General features: G+C 34.6%; 2 protein-coding genes, 1 long non-coding RNA gene and 1 pseudogene across 4 annotated transcripts; 1 reads left to right on the forward strand and 3 right to left on the reverse strand.

Moving 5' to 3' along the window:
• The first annotated feature begins 771 nt into the window (after positions 1-771).
• On the forward strand, positions 772-2,117 carry LOC110666391 (probable aquaporin TIP3-2; annotated as a pseudogene).
• A 32-nt stretch (positions 2,118-2,149) lies between these two features.
• On the reverse strand, positions 2,150-8,400 carry LOC110666389 (uncharacterized). Of its 2 annotated transcripts, XM_021826869.2 has the most exons (8): positions 7,895-8,400; positions 7,568-7,803; positions 6,254-6,932; positions 5,805-5,895; positions 5,535-5,723; positions 4,628-4,722; positions 3,643-3,831; positions 2,150-3,032 (listed from the first exon to the last, which is right to left on the reverse strand). In XM_021826869.2, exons 1-8 carry the CDS (start codon positions 8,099-8,101, stop codon positions 2,406-2,408), a joined length of 2,313 nt encoding a protein of 770 aa, XP_021682561.2. In that variant the 5' UTR covers positions 8,102-8,400; the 3' UTR covers positions 2,150-2,405. The 2 variants fall into 2 exon arrangements, with proteins under 2 accessions (XP_021682561.2, XP_021682559.2); XM_021826867.2 differs by having other exon boundaries at positions 5,535-5,895; positions 7,895-8,399.
• A 795-nt stretch (positions 8,401-9,195) lies between these two features.
• On the reverse strand, positions 9,196-10,881 carry LOC110666423 (uncharacterized). Its single transcript, XR_009144845.1, has 2 exons — positions 10,404-10,881; positions 9,196-9,746 (listed from the first exon to the last, which is right to left on the reverse strand). It is a non-coding gene; the product is annotated as an uncharacterized LOC110666423 (long non-coding RNA).
• A 745-nt stretch (positions 10,882-11,626) lies between these two features.
• On the reverse strand, positions 11,627-12,307 carry LOC131174675 (uncharacterized). Its single transcript, XM_058138432.1, has one exon. It carries the CDS (start codon positions 12,305-12,307, stop codon positions 11,627-11,629), a length of 681 nt encoding a protein of 226 aa, XP_057994415.1.
• Between the last annotated feature and the right edge of the window lie 636 nt (positions 12,308-12,943).

The raw sequence follows: 12,943 nt of genomic DNA on the forward strand, positions 1-12,943 counted from the left end.
ACTAGACTCTATAGTTAAATATTTTTTATTATTAAATTGTATTTTGTTAAATTTATTATAATAAGTAAATAATAAATAGTATATTATTAATATTAATTGGTTTTAAATTAGAATATATATACATAACTAATACATAATATATGTAATCATAAAATTTTAATTTTATTTAAATTTATATTAAATATTATTAACTATTAATAGATAATAATTTTGTTTACAAGATATAAACATAATATTTTATATTATTATAAAACAGAGTTTAATATATTTTTAATATAAATATTTTATTTATTAATTATATTAATAGAATAAAATAAAAAAAATACCCATAACATGCGGAGGGTTTTAATGCTTATTCTTATCTAGATTGGTAAGGGTGCAAAATACTCGAGGATTTTTGTATGTCTGTGGAGAAAAATATTAATTTAAAATATTTATTAAAAATTTTTAAATTTTAATTTTTTAAATTATTTTCTAAAACATTGTTTTACATAGGATGAAGTAAACTAAAATTTTTCATGATTGTTAAATCTTTCTAATTTTTTTAGTAATCGAAGGGATGAAAAGAAAATTTTTAAATATTTAAAGGTTTTAAAATTATATTATTTAGTGAATTAAAAAAAATAAAATTTTAAAAATTTTTAAATTTCGAAAAACTCCGACTTTAAAAATCTCCTCCAAAGATTAGAAAGCGCTTCAGTTGGAGTCAAAAGCCAATTAATACACATACGTGTCAACCTTAATGCATTAACGTCTCACCAGTGTCCTCAACACTCCAACTCTTCTTTGGCTAGTCTAGGCTATGTCGCCTACACTTCTCATCCATGCAAGAACCCTATCTCCATTCCTTTCACTCCTCTCTCTCTCTCTCTCGCTCTCTATTTCTTTACCTAATATCAAAGCTCTCACCAGTCAACATCTTTGAAATCCTTATTTGTAGATGGTGTGACATACTATTCTCAGTGTGGGAATCAAGTTAATTAAGAAGATGTACCAAGTTTATCAGATAGCTAGCTAGCTATGTCTACTCGGAGTTATGCATTTGGGAACGCAGAAGAGGCCACCCATCTGACTCCATGAAAGCTGCCTTAGCTGAATTCGTCTCCACTCTCATCTTCGTCTTCGCTGGTGAAGGCTCCGTCCTTGCTCTTGGTATATTTCATTCCATCTCTTTAACTATGAACAATTCTCTTTTTCTCTCTAAAAACAGTAAGTAAAATGGCCGATTTCTTGGTGATCTTCCTGTGCAGACAAGTTGTACAGGGAAACGGGGCCTCCGGCTTCAGGTCTGGTGATGATTGCGCTTGCACATGCATTGGCACTTTTTTCTGCTGTTTCAGCCAGCATCAACATATCAGGTGGCCATGTGAATCCTGCTGTTACCTTCTGAGCTCTCGTTGGAGGAAGGATCTCAGTCCTTCGCGCCCTTTACTACTGGGTTGCTCAGCTTCTTGGTTCTATTGTCGCTTCTCTCTTGTTGAGGCTTGTCACTAATAGGATGGTATATCATACATTCAACTCTTATAGAGTATGTTATATATCTTTTCAGAATTTACAGGTAATATAATATGAATTGATTTTTGCAGAGACCAGTGGGATTTCTATGTAGCTTCGGGGGCTGCAGAGGTGCATGGCCTTATACTGGAAATGGTAATGACATTTGGACTGGCATACACTGTATATGCTACAGCCGTTGATACCAACAGGGGAAGCTTGGGGATCATTGCCCCTCTAGCCATTGGGCTGATCGTTGGGGCCAACATTTTAGTTGGTGGTCCTTTTGATGGAGCATCAATGAACCCAGCAAGAGCATTTGGGCCTGCCCTAGTTGGGTGGAGATGGAGGAACCACTGGATCTACTGGCTGGGTCCTTTCATTCGAGGGGGCTTGGCAGCGCTTATATACGAGCACAGAGTCATCCCTACAGAGCCATTACCGCATCATATCATCAGCCTTTGGCACCTGAAGATTACTAGTTTATTAATTAATTTACAGGTCCATATCCTTGTGTTAGCCAATGATTTTCTCCTCCTCGGTTGTCTCTATACTTGGGTACTTGTCTGATTGTGTGTCTCTCTTCAAATTTATGTATTGTGTTACTGTCTTTTCATGTGCTAGATACTTTGGTTGTGGTGGATAACGGTGGAAATAAGAAAGTATGCCCGACTCTGTTTTACTGTATTTTGCGATGCAAGTCCTTGCCCCCTTAAATTGGAAAACCCGTAAAGTTAATAGTATATCTGTAGGGCTTTGACATGGGTTTGCCAATTCTATATAAAAAAGTTTTTAACACCTAAAATATTATACTTAATCATCTATTCAAATTAATGGGTGCGTCCGCTCTGTCCATCAATGACAATGGCTACCAATCCTATGTATGTCCGAGCACTCCTTGTTTTGGTAGTTCATGGTCCTCTCATCTTCTCAACAATGCTCCTACCCTTTTCTTCAATGTGACGTCTCTTCTCTTCAAGTTTGTCCCCCATCTTCTTCCCCAGATCAAGCATCCTCGCCCTTCTTCCCATCCTCTTTGGTCTTGAATCATTTTCTTCAACAGTCTGATTCTGCTTTTCTACTTGTGCAAGAGACCTAGATAGCGATTGACGCTCTGAGATACAACCTCTACTTTGTTGTGAAATTTCTTGTGGTTCATAGCTTGCCAATAGAGGACTTGTCAGTTCCTGCGAAAATTTGCTGCTTTGCATTGATGGCTTAGTGCAGCTCAATGCGCTCTCTACAGCATCAGAAGAATCTGAAATTGATTGTTGAGAACATTCAGGGTTCTTTGTTTTCAAATGCTTGCTTTCTGGATCATTGTTAGAGGCTCTCCTGTGAGCCTCTTCCTTGGGTTTCGCTTCGTCAGGTTCGGAACCATGAGCTTCGCATGCAGTGGCATGATCACTAGCGGCTTCTCGATTAAGCCACATAAAAGGAGCTACTGTCCGAGGTACCCAGTCATTCTTTTCAGCCAACATCCAGGGAATGCATAAGCTTTCACAGTTTGGAAGCACCATAGTTTCTCTGATGGAAGCCTGCACAAGTGAGATAGCATTTGCTGAAGCCACTAAGCATAACCATTTATCCTATTACATTTCCAAGAAATTGTTTAACAATAAATTCTTCTAATGGAAAATCGCATCACACCCCAGATATTCAATCTCAGAAAGGGCATCTAAATTGCAGCTTCTTCGAGTGTCAATTGCATGTTTGTCTAGACAAGAACAGTGTATACTTAACTCTTCCAAGTTATAACTAACCTTTTCTCTCTCTCTCTCTCTCTCTCTCTCTCACTCTCTCTCTAATTTGTTATGGGGTGGTGTACAGTGTCATTAATGATATTTATAGTAAGACTGGTTCCATTGGCGCATACACACGTAGCAGGCTTACATAGAGAAAAGGTTTGGTGGTTAAGTTGAGATGTTCTGCATCAGTTATTTTGGGGAACGAAGTCAAGAAGAGAATGAATCAATGAAGGAAAGAAGGATGTGATGTAATTTAGAGCTGTATGCTCAGCAAAAATTCATGCAACACAGTAATACATGTAATGGGTACAAATACAACTCCTCGTTGATAGTTTTACTCGAGTAACAGAAAGAAAACTTGTGAAGAATAAACAATCATGTGATAAAAGAAATTCCATACCTTAAACCGACTGATCAAGAACAAAGCAATACTATTAATCTTGTGTTCCCCAACAGATGACTCCGAGTCAAACTCTATATCAGGCATGGATGTGAATCCACACCACAACTGATCAGAAGGAGGTGGCTTCATATGTAGACGCAGTGTTCCACGAAGTGATGCAACCCTTATCGATAAAGACAGAGGTACCTAAATTGAAACTTCATTAGTTAGGGAAAAATAAAGGAAGCTTTAGCTTTCGTTTATGCACTCAACCTAAGGACCATCAATGTGATACCATTTATAACATTGAGGCAAACAGCCAGAATTTCAATCTTTTACCAATTTTTGTAACCTTGTTAAGATGTCTACCTAACACGACCATTTCAAGTTTTCTTTTCTTTTCTTTTTCTTCTTCTTTTTAATTTTTTACTTTTCCATGTTGTCAAATTAACTCAAAATAATTTAAATGAAAGTCGATTTCAGTTATTGCATTGGCACATGTTGCCTGTCAAAAAAAAAATATGCACATACAAACCAGATCAGAAAAAAGATAAGAATAAATATGACTTGATTGCAAGAAAATAGTGTCACACCAAGTACAACATATGAGGATATTAGCAATAGGATTTCATGTTCACCTCAGAGTTCAGACTTGCCAATTTCTTACCATAATTTCAAGTTGCCACTCAAGACTCCTTTAGGCCACAACTGATCCTCACCATCATAATATCTAAATACCCCCCTAAACAAACTTAATAGTTAGAATGATCACTGAATTACTAGCAACAACCATGATTGAATTCCAAACAACTAATTTTTAAAAGGGTTAATTCTTTTAAATGCAAAGATTATTTTCCAATTTTCGCATGTGATCAAACTAACTAGCAAGGAAATTTTCATTAGATTGAATCACATCTACAAATTTATAACCATTTATAAAACACAGTGTGGATAAAAGTGCATAAACAGAAGTAGAAACACCCTATACATGTATCATACAAACCTGCGAAACCTGTTGTGCAATAGAATTAAGAATGGATTTCCACCTAGACACATTAGTCGATGTTGACGAATAACTTGTAGAATTTTTTAACCCATCTGCAACAAGGAAAGATCAGCTGCAATTGGTATCATCCATCATCAGTTTCTGTTAAATCAGTTGATAATGCAGTATAATTGCTCCTGCCCAAACCAACAATAAAGTAACTAGCTAATTGCATTGCTTCCTCTCATTGTTGCAAGAAGTGGATGAAAGAAATTAATTATATCTCTGCTATTCTGTTGATCCACCTTTGATACCCATCTGTCATTACTGCAGATATCTATTTGCATTTCATTTCAAATTCAAGATAAATCACACTGGACTTGGATTATTGCAAAACCATGCATGTCATATATATCCTATCTTTACTAGGATAAATGGGTATTCATCTGGTCTTCAGAAGTACTGTTTCTTCATATGCTAATATATTAATACTATAGGAGGATCATGTAAAATTCTTAGTCATGGCAAGATGCTGATTCACTATAGGACAAAGCAATGCAAAGTAGCAAGGACTTTGAAAAGATTGTCTCATTTAGAGTTTCTTCATGGTAGCAACGAGAATATTCTAGAATAGTTCTAAGCTTAACAGAGCCATACATGAGCATTCATGGTCTTTTTAACTTGTACTACCTAATTTCTGTGTTCCCAGCAACAACAATTTTAAACAGAATTTAAATAGCATTTTATTGCATGTTACTTCACAACCGCAGTGGTCAAACAAACTTCACCAGCACAGAACCCCGTAATCAATACACAGCTAAAGTATGGCTTAAAATATTGTTATAGGGACTGTGTTCTATTCTACGCCTCGGCATTTAAGCATTTGAAAGCATACACATAAGAAGTCGTGCAAATTTATTCTTACCAAGTTTATTATTTCCTTCATTCTCCTGCTCTTGTTCATCAGCAGTCCCTCCAGAAATATTCAGCTGCTTTCCAAAATATTCAAAACCTTCCAGAAGGTCTGAAGAGACATCCCCAACAGAACTCGATTCTGAGTTTGTATCCACCATATCCTTTTGGAGCTTCTGAACTTCCAGCCTTGTTTCAATATCTAGCACCAGCCCACCACAATACTCAACATCAACTTCCCATGCCCATATCTCATTCATATCTGTAGGAAGTACTCTTATACCATGGATATAAGGTGGTAGACTCCCAAGACCTAGGTCAGTACATACAACTTCACCTATGTAACTGGGTGTCCTCATATTGGACAATGTTCTCTGTTATACCAAATTGGGGAAAAAAAGTCTCAATATCTGAATATGGCTACATCTACAAAATTTACACATACTTGATCGAAGAACAACCACTGCATATAATGATGCAAAACATTTGTCCTTCATGCTTAGAAATTCAAGTTTGAGAAAAATATTTTAGAAGCTAAGCGTGTGATCATTTTCTAGTAGTTATACTTTCAAGTATCTTAGCATCAGAGTGAAATCTATTTGATGGACCAATCCCCCAAAGCGCTGCACAGTACAATACTAGAAATACAATCTAATTAATCTCCTATTTGCCTAAGAATTTAGCTAGCATTCATGCAAAAATAAATAAATATAAACATCATAAATAATACACCTGAATCCGTGCTTGAAATGAACTCTTTATCTGGGGATTGCTTCTGGCATCAAAAAAAATCCTAGAAAAAAGCAAATTCCAACAGAGTGTTCCTTCATCAGTATTTAAATTCTCATCAGAACCCACATCAGAAACAGAAATAGGGGTTTGGGTCATGGAGCAAGAAAAGGTGGAGGATGAAAGTACTCCCTTATTTTCCTCAGAACTCACTAATGCCTTTGTTATTGGAGTAGTTTTTATCAAGCTACTGCTTAAAATTGGATCTTGGAATGAATGACTCTTGTCATTAATCTTTTTCTCTTCATGGCCTAGTGAAAAAGTTCCTCTATTCTCTACACTGGTCTTTGAAGCTTTTCTGGCAAGCTTTTTCAGAAACAAGCAAACCTTTGAAGCAGAACCATCAAACTTAGTCACTCTATCTATTGGCTCTGCAATGAATCCCGCCGAGGGTTTCATAAATGAAGGGTATCCTGTATTTAAGGATGCCAAATAACAGTGGAACTCTTCATTCAACTTAGTGAACCAGTTAAGTTTTTCTTTGTCATCACATGAAGCAAGACGGAGGGCTTTACACCACGACTCCTTCTCCCATGATGTCTCTAGATAAATGTACACTACTTTGCTTGCATTATATATCACTGAAGTTTTGCTTTCCACTTTTATAGGAAATCTTTTCGCCCTGTAATGTCAAAAAGAATTGCACAATGATAAAGACAAATAATTCAAAGGTTCCATCACTTATAATTTATGTAAAACCCCAATATCCTCTTGACTTAATAATCAAGAAATTTAATAAGAAAACCAAAAAAAAAAAAAGTTTCCTAGGCACGTCAACATCAGAATAGGGAGGGGCATGAGAGTATATTGTAACTGTGGCCCACCAAAAAGAACGCGTGGACAGATAAGGTTTAATAAGAATCTGAAGTTGGAAGTGGAATGCAGGTGCAGAAACAATGCTCTATAAATGAATTGTGCCAATTAGAATTCTGAGGCACAATGATTTGCTTGGCCTGTGAATTCCTACATAAAGGAAGTGGAGGAGATTGTCACCTTCAACAATTTCTTTTTATAGGAATTAAGAAAAGAAGACAGAGACAAAATGAGGAGGAAGTGGAGGAGCTCTTAATTGACTTAAACGGGAGATGTAGTTAGAGAACCATTAAGTAAAACAACAAAAAGCTGTCTAAGGTAACAAGGGATAGATTAACATGAAACGCAAAAACAACGAACTCAGAAACGTCAGGCTGCTTTAAGTCACATGACACAATAGCATACAACAAAAAGAATCTGGCATAGTCTATTAGCCTGTATTACCATTTTCTTGTAGAAAGGTCTGTAGCAGAAACAGCTTCTACAATGCAACCCTTTAACGGAAAAGCTGCATGGGAACCATCTGAATCTGTCAAAACAAGAAATCGATTCATGATTTTTGCATATTTCTTAACAGGATTAACCTCAAAGAGATCCTTTTTCTTCTTTTGCTCTTTTGGCACTTTATCCACCACCCAATTTCTGGGAACTTTATCTGGTTCTAGGACCCAGACAACCCCCTGAGTCACAAAAGCAAATCAGCTCAACTGAACTGAAAATTACTTTAACATTTACGCAAATGGGTAGAAATGGCAATTGAAAGATACTTACCTTCTTGTTATAAAAGTAATCAAGGGACTGTTTGGGATCGAGATCTTTATGCGAAGACGGAGATGATGATTTAAGCTCTTCTTGTCGAATCTTGCGATTAAATCGCTTAAAGAAGACATAGACACCCAAAACCTCAAAGGCAACAACGGCGAGTGCCCCAACAGAAAATCCGGCAACAAATACTAGTAACCAACGCGTCAGCATCATCCCCTTCTTTTCTTTTCAGTGGATTGGCAAATATTCAATGTCAGCCTTGTATCTATGATGAGATCAAAATAAAGCTAACAATAGAGTCGGAGCCAGGCACAGCGAGAGGGAAGAACTAAGAAGAGAAATTTGGAACTTTATTTATGTAATTATTGAACAAGTAGCGTAAACTCTCTGGCCGGGCAAGTGTGTGATCCAACTAAGCTTCCTCCTCCATTGATACTTGGACCTCAGGCTCCACTGGACAGGACAGAATACGAACGAAGAGAGAGAGCCTAAACGCGTATTTTTGTCGCTTATTTCTTCTATCAACGTCAACCATTATTTTATCCGTATAGTTTTTTTTTTAATAGAAAAAAAGTCCATTTTTTATTCAGTCCACTGTTTACTACATTTGATAATTTAACTTCTAAAATTTTATAAAATGATATACACTAAATTAATTTATTTAGATTACTTTAATAATAATATTAATAGAGTCAGATTCAAATTTACTCTCATAATTCTCTTAAAAAATATTATTAATTTAATATATTAATATTAAATTAAATACTTTTTTAATTTTACATAAGCTTTCTTCTACTTTTTTATATATATTAAAAAATATATATTAAACATAATTAAAATAATAAATTTTATTTAATTCTTTTTTAATATGTCATTCGTTTATATTAATTTATTAAAAATTATATAATTCATATTATTAAATTATTTTACAATTAATAAATTTTAATTTTCTATAAACTAATGAATAGTTATTATTTTAAAAAGAAAATCCTATCTTTATGGAACGAATATAGTATTAATACATAGAATATTATTAGTTATATAATATAAATTTAATATATATTACATAATACTCCTTCCATCTTATTTTAAATACTTTTTAAGAATTTTACATAAAAATTTTGCATTATTAAAAAAAGTACTATTAATTAACTAAAATATACTTGTAATGCCATTGACTACAATACCTTTAAAGAGATAAATTCATTGGTAATAATAATAGATAATGTTAAAATTGAGAAAAAAATAATTAATATTTTCTTAATTTCTAAAATAATAAATAAAATGAAAAAAAAAATCTCAAACAATACTTGAAACGGGAGCAGGAATATTTAAGATGAACAAACCCCAATTGAACATTACAGGTTAATGCAAGCCTATAAAGGGGGAAAAAATCTGAGAAAACTTTCTGGATCAAGCCAGTTGCTGTTGACAGGGTTACATACTTTCAGTTTCATGGCTACATAATTTACAGTAACTCCAGGACATAAATCAACGCACAGTTTCTAAATGAGCTCTGAACTACTAAAGAGGGAACCAGGTTAATGGCAGTTGCCAGACCACTGGAAGAAAACCAAAGGAAAAACAAATTAGTAGACAGCATTTTACATGGGAGAGTGGTACGTAAAAAAGTCATAATCATGGTGGTAAACGTCAAGCTGTTTCAACCAGGAATCTGCAGCGCTATGAAGATAGATTATTCTTTCAAGGTCAGACGTGTCTGGATTTACCCAAAGATCACCTTGCATCTTGTAATTAGCCATCCCAAAGGGAGGAAGGAAAATTCCACTACTGTTGTCTCCTTTGGGTTTAATTCTTGTTGCTTCTATAGAATCTACCAAGTCAGTATGCCCACAATCTGCAGCATCAACCCAAGAACAGCTGAATAACTTCTAAGCACTAGTGGCAAGTACAAACTCTTTAAAATAAATAGATGATGCACATTGATAGATCCACAAGCTAATCAAATACAAAAAAGAAAGTTCATGTTAGTAGTTAAGGTCAAGGGACAAATAGACTTGTATGAGCCAATGTAGCCAGTAGCCGCTGCATAACCATATCGTTGACGACAACAATGGAGGCTATGTGGGGAATTCTACTGTTTTCTTTTTACTTCTCTTTTCACCTACTAAATGAAAATTAATATCCTAACTGGATCTCCATACCTACTAAAAGAAAATTAATCTCCTAAGTGGATCTCCATGACACGAGTAAATTACAGACAATGTGGTGTCACTCCTTAATTTATTAGAGGAAAGGTGTTCCTTTAATAAGGCGAACGGACAGCTATTCCATGTGTCTTTCACTTGTTCACTGATTTTTTGTTTCTAATGAGAAGCATTAAACTATATTCCAAGTAGCTTGTGATTACATTTCTCAGTAATTATGGACAACTACCTTAAAGCAATTAGACTTGAAAGAAACATTATCAAGATTTCAAGTGTCTGAATTCATCGTACAGCCAAAAAAGAAATAATCATCAAACTAAATGAAAGGCAACAGAAAATCCAAATACCTTGGAAAGATGACGATAATGTATGATAAGTGAAGAAACAAGTTGATAAGTCCTTATCATTTCTTTGAGAGGGAATATGATATATATATAGGGTACCTGATCAACATTGAAACACATGCAATTACCGAAATATGTCAAAACTCAAGATTACAATGCAGCATAAATAAAAATAATAAGAAAACAGTTAATGAGACAGAAAAATAAACCAAACGTTGACCAAGAGAACTAAACTGCTTCGAATTGAACCTTTGCCCCTATTTCACATATCCTCCTAGTAAAAGGGATATTTTACTAATGTGATCAGACTTGCAAAAACATATTGATGCAGAGGTTCTCACGGACTTGTTCTTAATTTGAATCGGGAGCGAAAGTTAATAATATGTTTTCCTTTAGACAGTGAATCATCTCATTACTAGGTAATATCACAGAGACATTAAAGACAAAGTTTATGAAGTAATTTTATCTTAGGCACTCAGGCATAAATAGGAGGGAAATTGATCGTATAAGGGTAATTTAAAAAATAATATACTGAAATGGGTTAGAATGTTGGAAAATTACGGGAAATGGGTGAGGAAACACAAAAACGTTGATAAAAATAGCGTCCAAACACATAAATGCTATTTAAAATAGCGTCCCGAATAAAACGCTATTCAAAATAGCGTCCTGACGTAAAAATGCTATTCAAAATAGCGTTTTTAAGTGAGGACGCTATTTTGAATAGTGTCCCCACATGCCATTCGCATCGTCCTAGAGCGCCTCTCCGCCATGCACCCTATGCAGCTGAACACACTAATCATATTAGCATCCCAAAACACGCTAATCATATTAGCGTCCGAAGTAGAACAATTTTTATATTTTATTTATTTAATTGATTTTATAAAATATATTAAATTTATAATATTTTGATCATTTAATTTTAGTTATTTATTATATTTTATAAAATATATTAAATTTACATATGTTAGTTGTATAGATTGATTTTTTTTAAAGTTTGTTTTATGTTTTAATAGTAGTAATATTTATTTAATATTATATATTTGTGAAATTAATTTTATTTATATCTGTCTATCTGATATAACACATATTCCTTTACGATCTGTCACAAACACCCTCAAACAAGACATAAACCAATCCCAGTTCCTTGTATTTTCACTGTCGACTATTGCCCACGCAATTGGGAAAATATAGTTATTACCATCAAGTGTTGTTGCACAAAATAAACATCATTTGTACTTCCCATATAAAAAAGTTGAGTCTATGAATATAACCGGTCGACAGTTCTTGAATCCTTCTATTGTTTGTTTATATGCCCAAAACATTCTATCGAAAACCCGATAAGCAGGATCTAATCTATTATTAACAGAAAAAGGATCATCTTCAATGAAGAACATACTTTCAGGGTTCTGTTTGCACAAAGCAAGCATAAATTGTCGCAACCTTTCGTAAGATTCCTCCCAATCACCAAAGATCTTAATAATTGCATCGTGCCTAGCCTTCCAGGTCTTTCGATAACTTGGCATATATCCAATCTTATCTTTCATTTTAGACTGTAACGCTCCTATCTTCACATTGGGTTGTTCACGTACAATGGCGAGAATGAAATCAGATATAAATTTGCTATCCAATTGCTTATGATCTTGTGACAGTGATGGATTAACACATGTATGTGGTCCATTATATCTCGTAATTTTCCATATATCACTTCCTTTCCCTAGTGAGGCACGCAATCTCCACTTACAATTGCTCTTTATGTCTTTGCACCTAATGGCATATGTTTTACTCTTTGTCTCCTCATTACAAAACTCATGGTGCTTATGTAAATGATATTCTTTGGCAGCTTTTTGGACATCCTCTCTAGATGAGAATATCAGTCCTAATTCAAACTCTTTTAATGGATCCCACATTGAACTACACTATGGTGTTGATCATGGATCAACCGTTAGCAATGAAAAATCTATTTCACTATAAGGCGGAGGAGGGACAAGCGGCATTATTGGGTTTGCAACATGAGTATTATAGTAAAAAGACAAATCTACTACTAACTCATTATGATGACCACCATCCTCATTCATGTCCCAGTCATCACTATCAATCCATTCTTCGTCAGACTCTGCATCATCCTCATCATCATCAGAATAATAATCATTGCTAGCGGATTCAAAATCATCTGTACACTTAAGTGCTTCAGTGTAACAACTATTTGATGGGCTCGCTTCATCAACAACATTTGCAGATGGTCGAAAAATGTCAATATATAATTCAATCGATGACATACCTCCAATTTCATCAATGAAATTAAACATAATATTCACATCGTCATCGTTTGCCAAACCCATGCAATCCCATTTAAATGAGCCATTTTTTTCAATGGGTTGTCTAAATAAGATTTTCGATATAAATTCATGTCCACCTTTAAGATTAATTCCACGGACAATTTTCATTCCTAAAGTACCAGAATCTATACGTTTACTAATAGTAATGACGGTTGATGAACCCCCATAATATTTATAGCCTTCATCATCCATAATGATTTCTCCATC

Source organism: Hevea brasiliensis, chromosome 16, assembly GCF_030052815.1.
Source record: "Hevea brasiliensis isolate MT/VB/25A 57/8 chromosome 16, ASM3005281v1, whole genome shotgun sequence".
In the NCBI taxonomy this organism is placed as follows: Eukaryota; Viridiplantae; Streptophyta; class Magnoliopsida; order Malpighiales; family Euphorbiaceae; genus Hevea; species Hevea brasiliensis.

Excerpts from the sequence above, each read along its gene's own strand:
- LOC131174675 (XM_058138432.1), bottom strand. The coding sequence starts at position 12,307 with ATGTGGGATCCATTAAAAGAGTTTGAATTAGGACTGATATTCTCATCT.
- LOC110666389 (XM_021826867.2), bottom strand. The coding sequence starts at position 8,101 with ATGATGCTGACGCGTTGGTTACTAGTATTTGTTGCCGGATTTTCTGTT. Across the intron at positions 7,804-7,894 it reads ATTACTTTTATAACAAGAAG|GGGGTTGTCTGGGTCCTAGA; the intron begins GTAAGTATCTTT and ends TTTGTGACTCAG. Across the intron at positions 3,832-4,627 it reads TTGCACAACAGGTTTCGCAG|GTACCTCTGTCTTTATCGAT; the intron begins GTTTGTATGATA and ends GTTTCAATTTAG.